The sequence below is a fragment of the Falco biarmicus genome, chromosome 4, assembly GCF_023638135.1.
Source record: "Falco biarmicus isolate bFalBia1 chromosome 4, bFalBia1.pri, whole genome shotgun sequence".
In the NCBI taxonomy this organism is placed as follows: Eukaryota; Metazoa; Chordata; class Aves; order Falconiformes; family Falconidae; genus Falco; species Falco biarmicus.
The window spans coordinates 34,413,087-34,429,730 of record NC_079291.1 but is presented as its reverse complement, the minus strand read 5'-3'; the positions used below and the strand labels follow the sequence as shown (position 1 = coordinate 34,429,730).

At 39.4% G+C, this 16,644-nt stretch overlaps 1 protein-coding gene across 2 annotated transcripts in view; it reads left to right on the top strand.

The window, feature by feature from the left end:
* UMAD1 (UBAP1-MVB12-associated (UMA) domain containing 1) overlaps positions 1 to 16,644 on the top strand; it is an 81,447-nt gene that overhangs the window by 46,607 nt on the left and 18,196 nt on the right. For both annotated transcript variants that reach the window (XM_056334320.1, XM_056334321.1), the window contains exon 3: positions 16,145 to 16,230. In XM_056334320.1, coding sequence (XP_056190295.1) covers positions 16,145 to 16,230 — 86 coding nt within the window. The remainder of the gene's footprint in view (positions 1 to 16,144; positions 16,231 to 16,644) is intronic.

Here is a 16,644-nt window from a genome sequence, read left to right as displayed (position 1 = left end):
AACTCCATTTTCTGAAGTGCTGCTGGTGATTTGAGTTTTGTATATACTCACTTGACACCCATGCATCTGAAGTAAGATGGTGAAAGTCAGTCATGATTTGCATGTCTGTGCAACTGAGAAGCCCTTTCTTAAATCTGTGACCTTTTGTGACAAAGCTTTGGAAAGGTTTGATTGGGTATTAATACAGTGGTAATGTTTCTATGGTCTGCCCTGAGTTTTCGATTTGGGATTCAGGGACAGTAATAAAGAGACACTAATTCTAAGATGTATTTTCATTACTTTTCACTGCAGCTATAATTGTAAATTGATTAAAGCAGCAGATGCAGAGAAGGAAATCATGATTCAGAACACACTTGTAGTCCACTTTTTACAATGTTTTTTATTAATTTAGAAACATTCAAGTGAGGCTAATGCAGAATCCCTCTCTTAACACCTTCATTCAACATGCACACTGAAGTCCAGGTGCAGATTCAGTTCCTGTCCCCTGGTGCTTCTGACTTTGACCTTCCCATGATTAAGGCAGAGACCCCTGTTCCCACCTCATTCCTTTACTGCAGGCATCACTTCACCTGCACCAATGCTTAAAAGAAAATACATTGAGTGGCTGCATTACAGGATAGACCTCAGGTAAGTAAAGCAGGGTCTCTTGTGCCAGATCATTTTCTTCCTCCCCAAATCTCTTCAGTTGCTGGGATGCTCTTAGAGGCGTGCTGACATCCCATATCTGAAAGTCTTCTCGCTGTAGCAGAGCTTTTCTTCTGATAGCAACCTTTCAGAACAGCTGCCTAAGTTTGGTCTACTCTTCATGTTGGAGAATGGTGCAGAAGTCATGGATTAGGCCACTTATAGGAGTGTTTGACTTCAGATGTCTTCATTTCAGAGCAATTATTCCGATTTAGTCACTGGGTGGAAAGATGCTTCCCTGCATAGGGAACAGGTGTTGAATATAGGTGCCTCCTGGTCACATTTTACGGAAGCCTGTGAGCAATTGCTGCTTGGGGAACTAAATTGCAGCTGTTCCCCTTTCCCAATAAATTAGCCCCAAAACATTTTGTGCATTTGTATACCACACCTACTTTTTGTCAAACTCCCAACAGGAACAATCTTCTAACCTCCAAGTTGCATAGAAAGTTTGAGATTGGTTGGTTTTGAGGCCTTTTTTCCTAATTAATCCCTTTGGGCAGGACAGTAAAGCAAAGGAATTTTTTCTAACCACAAAAGCTTTAAAGTTAAGTAGTTAGGATATCTCAAAGGCAAAATCCTGCCTGCTGTCTTCTCCCATGTCTGATCTTATTCATTTAAGAGCTGTTTGGCCAGTAGTGGTTTTGCAAGTGAGGATAATCTGATTTTATCAGCTTGCTGCTACCCAAAAGCAAAGGTGCTCTTTTCCTCCACTTCAGTCAATATTACTTTGCTCCAGCGCCAGTGTTTGCTGGATTTTGTCAGTTGGCTCAGTTCCCAGAAAAAAAGATGGGTTAATAAGCGGAAAGTCTGATGTTTGTCATAGTCAGTGCAAGGGCAGGGCCTTTGAGTGAAGGGAACAGGAATTTCCCTCCTTAGTGGTGGTGAGCGATTAGATCAACTCGTGTGGTCTCACCTTTATCCAGGCAAAAGTTAAACAACTAATCATATTGCATGCAGAAATAGTTGCTTTTATTGAGAAAATCACCCTGTCTTAGAATGGCTTTGTCTTTTGCCCCCCCCTGAAGGAGGGCCGGTTCCTTCATCCCACTTTCTTGACTCTACATTCTTGCCATTTAATTTTTCTGCAATTTTATGATCTTTCTTCTGAGTTAGTGTTGTGCTGTTCTAGTAAAGTGCATTGATTCAAAGAGGTTGAGTGGTGGAGCCAGGTAACATAAGAGGGAAGACCAAAATGTGAGGTGTGAATGGTAGTGCATCCTCGGGCATTGGTAGCTGCTCAGTTGCCTCTTAGTGTCTCATCACTCAGTACTACGCAGGTACCTGATAGGGAGCCAGGTCTGCTTACTAAGGTGGGAGAAACTCAGCCAGCAGAAGCAGTTCTGGATTAGAGCGCTGAGTGGACACAGAACAGACAAAGGGAATGGCAGGAGCAAACAGCTCAGAATAGAAAGATGGGTCCGTGCATTTTGGCAGCCTTGAGTTGGTCTAATGGCAAGCATGAACACTATCTGTCCTGCTGCGGTGCTTGTGTGCGTAAACCTCTAGGTGCTAAGCCTGTTGTCCTCCCTTCTCAAAGGAAATAGGAAATCAGTTGTTTTAAAGACAGAGGCTGTGTCTTTGGGGAAGAAAGGGGTGTCATTTTGTGTTCATGGCCCTGGATTTTTTTTCCTTCTAGTTTTTCTGCACATCAGGCTGCATAATGATTGTGGACAGATCACAGTGTGAAGATTTCAGTTTCTGAATATAGGACATGTTGCCAAGTAGAGCACGTGTAAAGCAGTAACTGCATCATGGAAACTGATTCTCTCTTGTTTTGTGAAAATCATTAATCTACCATAGCAGCTGCCTATCAGATACAGGAGTTCAGGTCTTTGTGACCTAGAACTTCATCTGCCAATTTTCAACCTGTTGAATAGGTGTCTGGTAACACAGCTCTTTGTGCATGGGGTAGTCTGGTTCTTTGGCTTCTTTTACAGGGAGACAGTAGTGTGACATGGTTGGTCTGTGCTTTTCTCTGAGTACCAAGTTCAGAATGGAGGTGGTAAGGAGTATGGCTAGAAATGGGAAGGAATATCAATAGGTGTTTCCGGTCTTCACAAAACACCTCATGTTCAGGATTCAGATAAGTGCATCTTGAACAGAATTTATGAAAGTTGTGTGACCTTACTTGGGTTTTTTACTGCTATATGCACAGTTGATAATTAAATTAAATACTCAGGTGGATTCTTTGCATTGACCAATTAAGATTTCTGGTTTTCATAAAATTACTTTGCCCATAGTAATTCTTAAAACTAGTTTATGGAAGTCCTGAAACAGCTGTCATCCCGGCTAATGTTGTTTGCTTCTAGAGATGGCTCCATGAATGCAGCAATTTAGCTTTGTGTGGTGGGTATTTCCTTTTCTGATTCCCTGCAGCTGACAAAGTAAAAATTAATACAAGTTTCTCATGAGGAGAAAGCAAAAGACAGAAAACTAGTTGCTCTGTTGACCCTTTAGGAAGAAAAGGAAGAAAACTGAAAAGACATATTAATCTCTCATTTCCTACAGCCTAGTGATAATAACAAAAAGGAACATTTTCTAATATAATAAATCATTTGGGGTTTTTTGTGTAAGAATTTAATCATATTTTTGGTATATGACTGCAGCACACCTTTGAAACTTTCCATGTTGATCTGTATAATATCTAGAGTGGAGATTACATTTAGGTCCAAAATACTGCCTTCTGTCTTTTCATGGTGGAAAGCAAGACTGCTGCTGTGATAGGGTGTGTTTCCACAGGACAGCTGAGCCACTTAACTGTCTGAAGAACCAGTCATCCTGCTTCTTGCTCCTGGAAGCAGAATTACTTTCCATCACTCTTGTGCCAGCTCTGCCAGTACATTTGGCATCTGTGATTTAGCTCACTAAACTGACAGAAAACTAACCCAGCAAGAAAGGGAGTATGTGTGTGTTTATTTTTAACCAGTTCAGTGAGCTCCTGTAGGTTGGAAGACCTCTGGAGACCCTGGGAGCCACCACAAAGGAAACAGTGGGAGCACTGGGGCAGGTGGGGAGTGGCAGGACTGCTCCTATTGGCAGCACCAAGCTGTTAGACTGACTCAGCCATGTTGTGAAAACTCACCCTTAGGTAATAATGTTAACACTACAGGTTGACTGAAAGTCTTCAAATAGTAGCCAGAAGGGAGTTACCAGATGTACGCAGTTTGTTTTTGTAGAGTGGCCTTTCTGTTTTCAGTGTGTTGTGTTTTGAAACAGATACTTATTCTAATGTAATCGTGTTATTGCATGAAAACAATCTGCAGAAAAATTGCATGTGCAGGGTGAACCTGTCTGAGAATTTGACATTGAGCAAGCCGGTAAGGAGCTACAGAACCTGGAAAAAAATTGTACTTCAGCCTCTGGGACAATCTGCTCATTGAATTTTGGGGAATTCAGAAACCTCTGTACTTCTGGTCTGCTGAACATGTGAGAGTGGTCCTTCATCTTTGAACATCAGGAAGTTTTTCTTAGATCTTGTAGCCCCTGTTAGTGAAGCTGACATATCACCATGGATTTTGAGTGCCCATAAGCCTGGAGTTCCCTGGAAACCCTGGCTGCAGAGTTTAAAATCCACCGCAGCTCACCCTTCTGGCTCCCCAAGGCCTCTGGGGAAGTGGGTGGCTGAAATCTCAGGAACCAAGAAATGCTCTTTTTTTGAAAACTGCCCATCCACCTTTGTGCTCGTGAAGCTGGTGTGATACTATGTGGGTGTTTTGTTGTTTTTTTTTGACAAATTGAAATGTTTTTGTTTCAGCTGGAAAATGCCATTTCTGTATATAGTCTAGGGAAGGGACTGATGTACAATGTGGGCATAACTTGGCATAAGTGATCGTAGCCCTCAGTCACCATTAACAGCTAATGATAAAAGTTTCAGCTGGCTATGACCTTTCTTCATTTTCTCCATGTATGATAAGAATATAAGCAGGTGGTTTTTTTTTTAAAATGGATTATTAAAGAGCTGCACAATTACCTTTTTTTTTCTTTGCTTTGCGGGCAGTGTTAATGTCACTTTTTGGTGTACATGCAAATGTTTGGACGTTTCATTGAAAGACACAATCAAAAATATATCAGCTGGACTTTTACAACCATTACCCCTGGGTCTTTGTAAATCGATATTTTCATGTAGTAGGGCTTTTTTAGACTTTGTAAACTGAATTTCTCTGTTAAGAAATTCTCATTCATCTCTTTTTCTATGCAAACTAACTTCTGCCCTGCTTTTCAGATACTTTTAGAGAATTCTGCTAGTGCTGATATTTCAATTTTTTTTTATAACAGATTGCCACTACCATGTTTGCGTAATGTGAAAATGCAATTGAAGGTCCAAACAATGGTTAGAAAGGTTTTAACGTACTGAATCCAAAATGCCATTGTCTTTAAAATCAAGCAATCTAGCAATAATATGCTAAAATGAACATTTCCCCATGTTTTTTATGCACAAGTCAAAAGTAAACCAGAAGTTTCATAGTATAGTTTCTCCTGCAAAGCTGGCTTTAAAATAAAGTTCCTAGAAATACTAAACCAGTTTAAAGCACAAAATTAATTAGAAAATAACACATTAATCCTAGTTAATCCTAGCTTTTGACCTATGCACTCTAATAAATAAATAAATAAATAAAATTATGTAGTCCTTTTAATCATCTATGTGGAGCTGGTGACTCATGAGAGGTCTGATCCAAAGATTAGTTACTGTGCTGGTTTTTGCCACTTCTGAGGACAGGTTAAGTGGATTTATGTTTTATTTTGTGAGGAGACTGCCTACTTCTTAACCCATTTTGTTTGTATGTTTGTTTGTTTGTTGGTTTTAGAGCCCCTTCCTAAATCTGAGGTAGATCAGAAGTTGGTAATAATACAATGGAATTAACAGTGTAAATCAAAAGTAAAATTTCAAGGAGTTATGAAAGTAGATTTATTTGTTTTATTGAATAATTTATTGGGATTTCTTTTGGATGTAGGTTTTCTTTTTAATATTCAGAGCCTTTGTGTAACAATTTTAGGTATGTTTATAAACTTGCACTTGTTACTGCACAAAATCCAAACAGACAGTTTATACCTCTTTTTAGAGGAAAACAAAATATTCTATGTTCTGAAATACTCTGCAAGCATGTGTCAGAAATGCAGAAGTAGCAGTGGATGTACCATAAGGTTTTCTACTCAGAATTGACATTATATAGTCACAGGGACATAAGATTGCCAGGCTGCCATCTAGAAAATAACCTTCAGAAAAATGCAGGGTGGAAAGCTTTTTGAGCCACAGTATTTGTAAGTCTTCTGACAGAAGCTTAGATACCGTGATTTAACTTTCTGCATCAGGTGTATTGGTACCTGTATGTCACACAGACACATATAAGCTCTGTTATCAGTGTAGCTGTATAACTTTGTGTGTGGTGTTTAACTTAGTTTTAAACTAATTCTGCTTAACTTTGTTTCAGAATTGAGTGGGAGCTTCCATGCCTCTGAGAGTATGAAATTGTTATTACTTTGGAGAAGATTTATTATAACTATATCTCATAAAAGTTACCTTAAACAAGTGTTCTGTCCTATACATGAATTCTTCTCCCACAAAGTATTAACTTAGCTTTCTGGTACTTTCAGAGTTTCTAGAAGATGTGACAAAAAAAGTTCTTAGTAACTAACATGAATGTTATAGGCAGCAGCTCACGCATGAAGGCAAGTTACTGGGGTGGGGTTCTATGTTGACGTACGAAATTAGCCTCTGTAACTCGAAAGTTATAAAGTAGGTATGTTTATTGCGCGCAGATGCACGGGGGATCGCTCCTCCACAAGCGTGCATGCCCGAAGTGACGAACCATCTCACATTTATACAATAAAACAAATGAATATTCAATTAACGCCTATACATATTCATTACCTAAACCCGCTTACTCCCGCTTCGTATGTTAATTAGCTTATCAGTCCTTTGCCTGGAATGTGGTGGTCTTGCCGTTTTGTAGGTGATTCATGTCCTTCTGACCATCTGATCTTCTCCAGCAAGAAGACTTAGCACTCCCTCCCTCTAGATAACATTGGGATGTCTCTCATCCTTTTCTCATCCTTTTTATAAACAGCCCCTTTGTTAGAGGAAGAAGGCTAGGTGTCTCCTCAAAGCTGTGTGCCTATGTGACCAGACACCACACCTATGACCAGTCACCATACCCACATTCCTTGAGCAGACATATACAATCACAATCGATGTCCATTGTCCCCATTTCACACTGTTTCTCCATATCAATGTGATCACCTGCTCCTCACAGTGCATCCCACAGCAACTAGTGTGACAAAGTGGCCCTGTTATGGGTAGACTGAATGACTGATCTACAGTTTTTTTCTGTGAGATTTTCCCCTCTTCTTCATTGTGTAAGCATAGCTGAAATGCTATCAAGATAGAATAAAACATGATGTTCTCTGGAATATGAGAAATTATGAAGTTCAGTTTCTCAGGGACCTCCTTGAGGATCTCTTGGTGCTCCTACTCTGCTACAATAGCCCTGGCTATTTCCCTGCTTGATTCTAGTGGCCTTCCTTGCCTTCATTCCCGGTGACCAACAACGGCAGTATCTGCCACTTGACTGGCTAGCAGGCTAAGAACAGAGTGCAGTGGGTTTTTCCTTCAGCAGGGGCATTACTCCTGGTCTTTTTTACTACCCAGCTGCAAATGATTATATTCTGCAAACATCTCAAAGTCTTCTGTCTCTGTGCCAGTTTCAACAACATTTGACAATGTTTTCCTGCGTTATCAAGGACAGAAGATTGGTCATGCAAATCTAATTCCTTAGGAAACCAGCTTAAACTTGCATTATTTGTTTTCTAATGTAATTTGCATTTATGTAGCAAGCTTCATATGCAAATATTAGGCTATCAGCACCTGAGTTTTTGACAGGCAAATAATTTTAATGCATGCTGGACCTACTGGCATGCAAGTTAGACAGTGTAACAAAGAGACTGAGCAGGCAGACCACACTGCTGATTTTTAAGTGCCAGGAAAATCTCTGTCCTCATCAAAGTGGGCTTCAATGTGCTGTTTTCATTCCGGACAGGATTGCCTTTAGAACCAAATCATGAATAAAACAGGATAAAATAAATAAAACAGTTAAGCAAGGATTGTGAAAAAGTCTTAATTTCATAGTGAAAAGTTGAATGCTGTAATAAATAAATCAACAACACCTGTGACCGTAATCTGAGATAGGTTTTATAGGTTGATTTAACTAATGACAAGAAAATGATACTGCTAAAATGTGTTTAAGGGGAGGTTGCTTGCCAGCAGTACTCTGTGTGAGCTGTACTATTGTCTTCAACTGGGTTTGTTGTTACTAATGTTTCCCCAAAGCCTTTTACCACTCATCAGGAACTGAAGAGGTAAAGACTTGAATTGTTTTGAGATTAAGCTTTTTATCATTCTTCCAAGCAAAATAAGAAATTGCAGGAAGGATTGTAAAGATCGTGACTGTCATATTCTCATGAAAGGCAGAGAAGACAAAGTTAAGCAAAAGAAACAGAACAAATAAAGACAAATAATATTGTCTTTATTCCCAGTTTCCCTCCCTTGGAAAAGCAAAAGGGATCTAGTGGGAGACTGTAATGATGGAAGAAAATCTAGCTTGCAAACTGCTGCTTCTTCAGCACTTGTTGCATTCAAGTCCATCCCTATAGCAAAGCTGAATTATGCTAAGCGTATACATCTTTCACTTTTCTCCAAATGTCTAAAAATTTAAGGGACTTCTTGTTTTATTCTTAACCTTAAAACAATGTACTTATTCTGTGGGATGACTGAGCTGGCCTGGATGACCATGACAATAAGCTAACACTCAGTGATTATGTAAACAATAAATCTGAAACAAAAGAAGTAATCAGCTTATAAAACTTTTCTTTTTTCAAAAAAAGTAGATTAAATGGTTTACTTTCACAGGAAAGTATGATTCACTTGCGCTTGGAAGGTTGCATTTGTTTTGATATGAATAGGAGGGGCTTAACTGGCAGATGAAGTGCATTACAGGAAGATTTAAAGGTTCTCTAAGAATGTCAGTCACTGCAACTTAATGCATGTAGAGACTGGACTATGACATCTAATCTATGCCTTCCAGGCAGTTTTTCAGATATTTTTTTTTAGGTACAACGTTCATGATAAATGCTAACATATAATAGATACGCTGGGGACTTATCTGCAGAACAGCATCAATTGAACAAAGGAAGAGAGTGAATAGTTTTGAGGTTCTCCCTGAGGCATTGGCACACACGCCCAGATAAGCACAAGTGGTGTTGGGTCAGAAGACTTACGCTCTTGTGTAGCTTTTGTTTTCAACTTCTTATAAAATGACTGAGTATGTCATAAGCCCTTACTTGGATCTGTACTATGTTGGTTGCTTCAGTACTAAGGATGTATTGAGTAGCTGATAATCATATCACCTGTTTGTTCCGATAGCAAAACTAGATAAAGGGTGTGGCAGCATCTAGGTTAATGAACTCAAGAATGAGATTTCTAAATAGCAAAATGGAAAAGTGAGATCTGTTGAAAGATGTGCTTTGGTGAGGGGGTTCAGTGATTCTGTGGGCTACTTAGAAAGGCTCGTATGCACGTACAGTGGAGGTGAAAGTGCTTGCATGGATACATCACACCAGTAAATCATAATGAGACTGATCCTCAGCATTTCTTTATGCTTGACATGAAAGTATCGTAAGTTAAAACTGAAGTAAAAAAACCATTTTATCATAGGGGATCCTGGCTCATGGATGAATTCTACAGCTTGCTTTGAATATGACTGTGAACCTGGAGGCAGCAAATAGAGGGATAGATATAACTGAAAGTGAGGAGAGGCTGTGGAATCTCTGTCTTTGCAGACTCAAAATTCAGCTGAACAAGCACCTGAAGGAACATAGTTTCACTTTGAAATTAGCCCTGTGCTGAATTGGAGGTTGGGCTAGTGTGACCTCCAGGGATCCCTTCCAACCAAAATGTTGCTGTGAAACTTTCATTTTTGATTTATCAGCTTTCTGAAAGAGTTGGGCACCTCTTAAAAGAAAGCCATATAAATGGGAGTCGGGGGAGTAGGAATGATTTAGTGAAGTGGTTGGAGATGGGGTTGGATTTAAACTCTAAGGGTTCTTTGTTTTAGGATCCAGGAAAGCTTTGAAAGAAGTCAAACTTCTAATGTTAGAAATACTAAGAAGACAGAGATAAAAAGCTTTTTGCAAACTTAAGTGTGTGGATCAGGGATACTGAAACTCTGCCGCAGCCTCTAAATCTTTCAAACTGTTTTTCTATTGCCATTTTCCTAAAAGTTTTTGTTTAGGGGGAAATAAAAAAGTTTCTGTAGTGAGTATTTCATCTGTAATTTTGCTGTGATCTTGGTAGTGGGATGTGGATTGAGAAAACCCTGACAGAATTGTTTAGGAAAATGGAGACTTTACATTAAGATTACCTGCAGCAGGATGGGACACCAAAATGAAACTGGGTGGCAATTTGGAGTGCCACTCCCACAATCTTCAGTGGCATGTGCTGTAGTTGGATTTGCTATTCCTCTTGACTGGGAAAGGATTGAACCTTGTTGCTTCATGTCTTTAAATGCAAGAACATTCAGGATAATGTTTACCTCTACTGTCTCCCTTTTACAAATTTGAAGAAATTGGTCTTCTGGGTTCTCACTCTGCAGGGTTTATATAGATTTTTTCTCATGATTTGTCAGGATAATTAGAGAAGATTCTGGGAAGTTCTACTTCTGATTAAAGATTTATTTGTAGGACTGCTTAGTACCCTTAGGTATAGGGTTGAAACTCAGTATAAGGCTGCCAAAGACTTAGATATGTGTGCTTAGGCTAACACAGACCTCTGCCTTAACGTGGGCTTATACAGACTTCCTTCTCATTCACCCTTACACAGCGTAAACTTTTAAACTCTTGTTTTGCTGAAACCTGCAGCTGTGGCAAATCTTTTTGCTGATATACAGGATTTTTAGGGGATATTATTAGCTTGTAGAAGTGAAACTGCTGTTGATATGAATAGCTTTAATGTGAAATCAGGATGAGGTGACATGAAACTAGCATGACTTCATTGTTTTGCCAATTATACGTATTCTTACAAGACTTATGTCTTGGCCATGTGCACATGGAAGCTAATGAGGATTCACGGATAAGTTTTATAGCATAAATGCTAGACAGAATGGTAGTACCACTTTTAAGAAAAGAAAAGCATCACCTATCCATCAGTGTCCCATCTCTCCCACTGAAGAGGACAGCAACTGGCCAGTGCCTTATTTAATTCAGATGGATCATTGAGTGGTCTGTTCCAATGGGAACTGTCAAATTGCTTACAGTTTATTATAATATTTTGCTGTGATTGTGTACAATCCATTGAGGGAGTATGGACTAGATGATCTTTAAACATCCTTTCCACCCCAAACCATTTTTTTGATTCTATGCCCAGTAGCAAATTTTCTGAAGTTCTTCCCTCGGTCTTCTGTTAAGTGGCTGGATCCCATAAAACCAGCACAATTTTGTCTTCTGGGTACTGCCATCAGTGTTCCCTGGTATCAGCCCAATGCAGTCACCAGCTCACTCATTGGGTAGGAATTGGCTGGTAAACATATTTGACTGATACCCTGAATCGGCAGCTCAGCACTCTTCTTTGGCACGAAATGTGGCTATGGGTTCTTCTTGAAAGAAACCAGTGTGATAGAGATGAGGCTTGAGGATGGAAATGGCAGTGAGGAGAACAGCAGCCACTTGACATCCATTGCTGATCGCCCATCTGCTGCGTGCACAAAGAAAGGAAAAGAACTTTTTACTAATAAACTTGCAGTGGTGCTGGAAGTAAATGGAAGCTGTGAGACCCTGGCAGTGGGTTTTGGAGAAACAACCAGGGCTGGGGAGAGACTGAGCAGAAACAGATTTTAGCCCTGCTGAAGGGGAGCTATTTAAATCAGGCTGAGAAGAGCAGAACTCAGAAGTGGTACTCTCAAAGCCCTTTACATGGTAGTGTGATTGTAGGGACTCCTGAGACTCAGACGTTCAGAGGGAATTACAGTACCTCTTAAATACCATTGCAGATGGAAAGTGCTGCCACTGTTGATGGACTGAAGCCTGAAATTCTCATAGTTTATTCTGGAGCAGGGTGACTTAAAATTGGTGTGTCTGGCCTTTCTTCTGGTCTTTCTTCCTTAGCTCAGGGAGACAGGGAAGGATTTAAAAATAAGAAGGAGGGGCATGAAACTGCAGTAAAACCTTGATGCTTCCACAGTCAGCCTCTCCTGTTTTCAGATCCTACTAATCCTCTCTTAAAACATTTTGTCTTTTTGCTTCTAAGTAGAAGCCAAAATACTCTTTGTTCTTGCCATTTCTATGCAGGGTAAAGAAGATAACAGGCAACGAAGAGTTAAGCAACTAACTGAAGTATAATGGAAAATAACTGTCTTCATTCTTTGAAACTGAAGGTGACATTTGAAAATCCATTTATTTAGTACCTAGTTACTGCTTGCTGTGTTGCACATGCCTCACTGTCTCGGGATTCTTGCACAGACCAGGCAAATGGCAATCCAGATTACAGAAGACTCTAAAATATATTTACAATTAGTTTTAATTTTTGAAACTGTGGGATAGACTTTTAAATGCTGTCTGTTGATCAGGAGACTACACAGCTTGAGGATAACAAAATGCTGGAAAAGGAAAGAGTATAAATAGAAATGCCACTTCCTTGTTGAGTAGAAGCCAAATTTGTGGTTGAACCTTTCTATAAGAGAGTTTGCCGAGGTCCAGATACGCAGCTGAATGCAGATTTCTGAAGAAACCAAAAATTCTGAGGTCGGAGCGGGGATGTACATAGTACTTACTGAAGACTGGACTGGGTATTTCTTTCCTGTGCAACACCTGGCTTCAGTTCTTGGAAAAAGAAGATACCAGTGGAACTCAGAGAATGTTGGTGTAAATCCAGCACCAGCTCAGTGAAAGGAAAAATGTATGTTTGACCTTTGAGTGCAACACCATTTATTTGGGCCTGGAAGAGGCTTAATATAACTTAAAAACAGCTTCCCAAGATTGAGGATTTGAAATATGGGTTCATCTGGACAGTAGGATAAATATGTCTACTGATCTCTTCTCAAACTTGTAAATATTTTCCCATTGATAAGTAAGGGAATATTTTACAGCAATAAGCATGAATAAATTTTTCCTGATAAATTTTCCCAGTCATGTCCTGCATATTACAGATTATGCTGCTGATGTTTAAAACCTGTTACACTACATGGAGCACTCTTTGTTTCTAATTCTTGCAATCCCTGAATAGTATATATTTTTAGATAGAGGACTTTGAATTTTTTTTTTATTTTTTTTTCTTTTAATAGGAGGTTTATGATGAAAACTTTGCATAATGCTTTTAAGCCAAGGGATATGTGAGCCAGAATCTAATTGTTTTGTAAAATGAATAATTTTGTCAGTTATCTCTTAATTAAAATGCAGCTTTAAACTTGCTCTAGTTCAAACAAATTAATTCAAGAAGTCTTATGGTCTGTATTTATACAGGAGGTTAGGATAGATGGTTATGGTGGTCTCTGGCCTTATCTATGAAAATACTTGCAATTCGATTCTGATGAAGGACTTTTTTTGGGAGTGGTGTTGGGTGATTTGGTATTCCTTCCTACTAAGGACGTGTGTTTGTGATTTTTTCAGGGCCAGATTTCGTTTGCTTAGTTTGGCGAAATTGTATTTATATACCTATTTACATGGGGATTATGTAAGAGGAGTTGTTTGGGTTTGGTTGTGGGTTTTTTTCAGGATGTTTGTAGAGGAGGGGTGGTTTGGTTGTTCGTTTTTTTCCCCTCAGTGAAAAAATATCACTCAGAATGTGTGAAGTGCTCAAAAGAGCTCACATTATTTCCTGCTCCCAAAGGTCTATGCTCTCACTTTCTGGTGTTTACCTTCATCCACCTTCCTAACATGTAGGTAGATGGGAAGAGGAGATTGCAGGATTGCAGTGTAAAAGAGGAAAAGGCAGATCAGAGGGAAGCATTTGAAAGGCTGAGCCTGAAGATGGATGAGAAACTGTGACTTCCAGTTAAGGGATGAGGTTAGAATTTCTGTCAATGGCAAGCTGAACAAAAAATTTTGGGGTGGCTAAACAAGACAAGTCAGCTGTGGTGAGCTTGATAAGGTTGGGAACTGGTAGAGCTGGGGAGGTACGTGAGAGTAGAAATAAGGATGACTAATATGTTTGGATATTTGAGATAGGAACCAGTGAAAGAAGCACACCAACAATACTCATTTCTCTGGAAAACTTTTCTATCCTAGTGGAAATCTTGGGGAGCTTGGTGTGCAGCTGCCTGTAGCTGTTTTAACTCTGGTAATTCAAATAATAACAGTCTATACAAAGATTCATGGCTTATCTTTGCAGGACCATATGCCTGAAAATATGGCAAGAACTTGGGGCTTTCCCATTTGCTCCCTCCCTCCCCCTCCCCAGTTTATAAAGGCAATTTGAATGTGAAACACTATAAATATTGTTACATTTTGGCCTCCTTAAGAGCTTATGACCTCTGGGAGCTGGATGTAAATTCTAGGTCAACAAACTTAATTTCTCTCCAAGTGAGCTGTTCTTATTCCTCCTTTCCTGTGAAGATTTTTACATTTTTGACCTTTTTGTCCCAATTTCAATCAAAATTTTGTTTTCATCTTAAGGAAAACTAATCACAGGAAGAAAGTATATTCTGGGTAGCATTAGCACACATTGATTTGGTATTTTGTTTTTTGCATATAAAAAATTCTAAGTGCTTTTCTCAGGAGTAAAGACAAGGAGTAAAAAGTTGGTTCCTGTGTTTCTTAAATCTCTGGTGTAACTCTTTCAGTATGTTTATACATATGTCCAACTTTACCCAGTATGAGTCCTCGCACTGACTTCAGTTAGCTGTCCCTTTGCTACTGGCTGGCTGTGCAGCTTTTCCGTTACACACTGCGTGAGTCTTTGTTCAGCTCGCTGCAGTCTACTTGCAGTTTCGTGCATCTCCATGCAGCCAGCTTAAGTTCCATTGACAAATCCTGATTTTAGGGAGGGGTATCCTGTGGAGTCTTTCCTCCTGCATCCTTCATGGAATGTAGGACTAGAAGGAAACACAAAAGGTCATTCATATTCCTTGTCTTGGCAGGATTAAAACGATTCATGACATGTTTCTTCAGCCTGCCTCTGAAATCTTTTGGAGGTGGACCACTGATTAGAGACACCATTTCCTTAGGATGTTTTCAACTGCTTAAGTAGCCCTTACTACCTCAGAAACTGATCTGGCCTGAATTTGCTGTGATTTAAACTTGTTTGCACTCTGTCCTGGTTTTGGCTAGGATGGAGTTAATTTTCTTCTGGAGAAAATGGAACAGGACAACCAAAAAGATGGGCTTAGTGAAGGAGTTAAACTAGGGTAACTTAAACCCTTTAGAATTGTTGCTGCAGGACTCTTTAAGGATACAGACTTTCAAAATACTCCATTATGGAAAGCAGTATCAGTTCAAATAAAATTAAAACTAGAATTATGTGACTAAATCTTTCACCTTTCTAAGTTGTCTCCTCTTAGCAACTATTTACTGAGTAGCACAAACAGCAGAAGTAGGTAAGCCATAAAATCTTTACAGCTTCTTGTACACCCTCCCACTGACAAAGAAGGTTGGAGAAGACAGACTAGGTGGATGCTTGTTTTACAGTATCTGAGAAACAAATGCTGGGTTCTGGTTTTTTTTTTTGTTTTACTACCTTTACCTTTTTAATAAAATTAATAACGTACCTTCTGTCTTTAAAATAGATTTAAGTACTCTTGTCTCTAGTTTATCACTGATCTGCATATTTTAGATTGGTACCAGGTGCAGCTTTTGGGATAAACTGAATCTTGTTTCCTCAGTGAAGTCCTGAGCAGAGGTAGCCACATGTATGCAATGGGAGGTTAGTGCCCAGCCTGCCAAGTAGTCATTGTCCAGGTGCAGTCACAACCAGGCAGTTCCTCTTGGTATGCTGGGTCGCTATTTCAGCACTCCTGCACAGGTGTCCTCTCTATAGAAACAAGGTTACAAATGAGGATAAAGTAAGGGTGCCCATGTCCTCCTAGCCTGACGTGGGATTGGGACGTGATGGATGTGTGCACCTGGCATTGCCTTTGCACCAGATACTCATACTGCTATGTCTCCTTTGTTTGACGCTTTGCCAGTATTAGAACTTGAAGGCCCTAAAGTATGCAAAAGTAGGGGCCATGCTTTTTTTTCTTTCTGTTTTCCTCTGAATTTTCCCCTTTAACTGACACAGACCTATTCCTGGGTTTTGCAGACCACTTCTCAATGTTTTTCTCTTTTCTTGCGAAAATCATAAAATATAAATGTGGCAACAGAGTTCCCCCTTTCCAGGGAATTGTATAATTTGATTTTAAGAAGACTCAAGAGGTTTTAATATTCTATATAAAATATGAAGGATTTCAGTGATTTAATAGGTATTTTTTTACTTTGCTAGGTGACACAACTGATGATGAAAGTAGAGAGTCAAAGGATAAAACTTCATTTCCAGAGACCAGGCCAATGTACAACCAACCTCCACAGGTAGGAGACTATTTATGTATGTGCACATGGTGAAACTTCCGTAGCAGCTTATTTAAGAAGCATGGATGTCCTGCAGGAGAAGGTTTCAATGTATTCACATTTTCCATAGACTGAGTGCCTACTCAGCCTTCCTTATCATCTATCGTAAAAGAAGCACTGCTAGTAAGTAGACGGCAATATTATCAAGGCCACTGATACTGATTTGTAGAAGAAATAGAAAGAAGGCTGGGCTGTATGGTATTGCTGAGTATCTTATTGTCATACTTGAGATGTGCAAGCCTGAAATTGCAGCTAGCATGTTAATGAATTGCATAGAAATATTAGTGTGGTGAGGTAGTGATGAAAAATGTCAAACATTTACATAAGTCATTTATTTCCACAGCTACCATTATAAGTAACATGTTGTAAATGTGT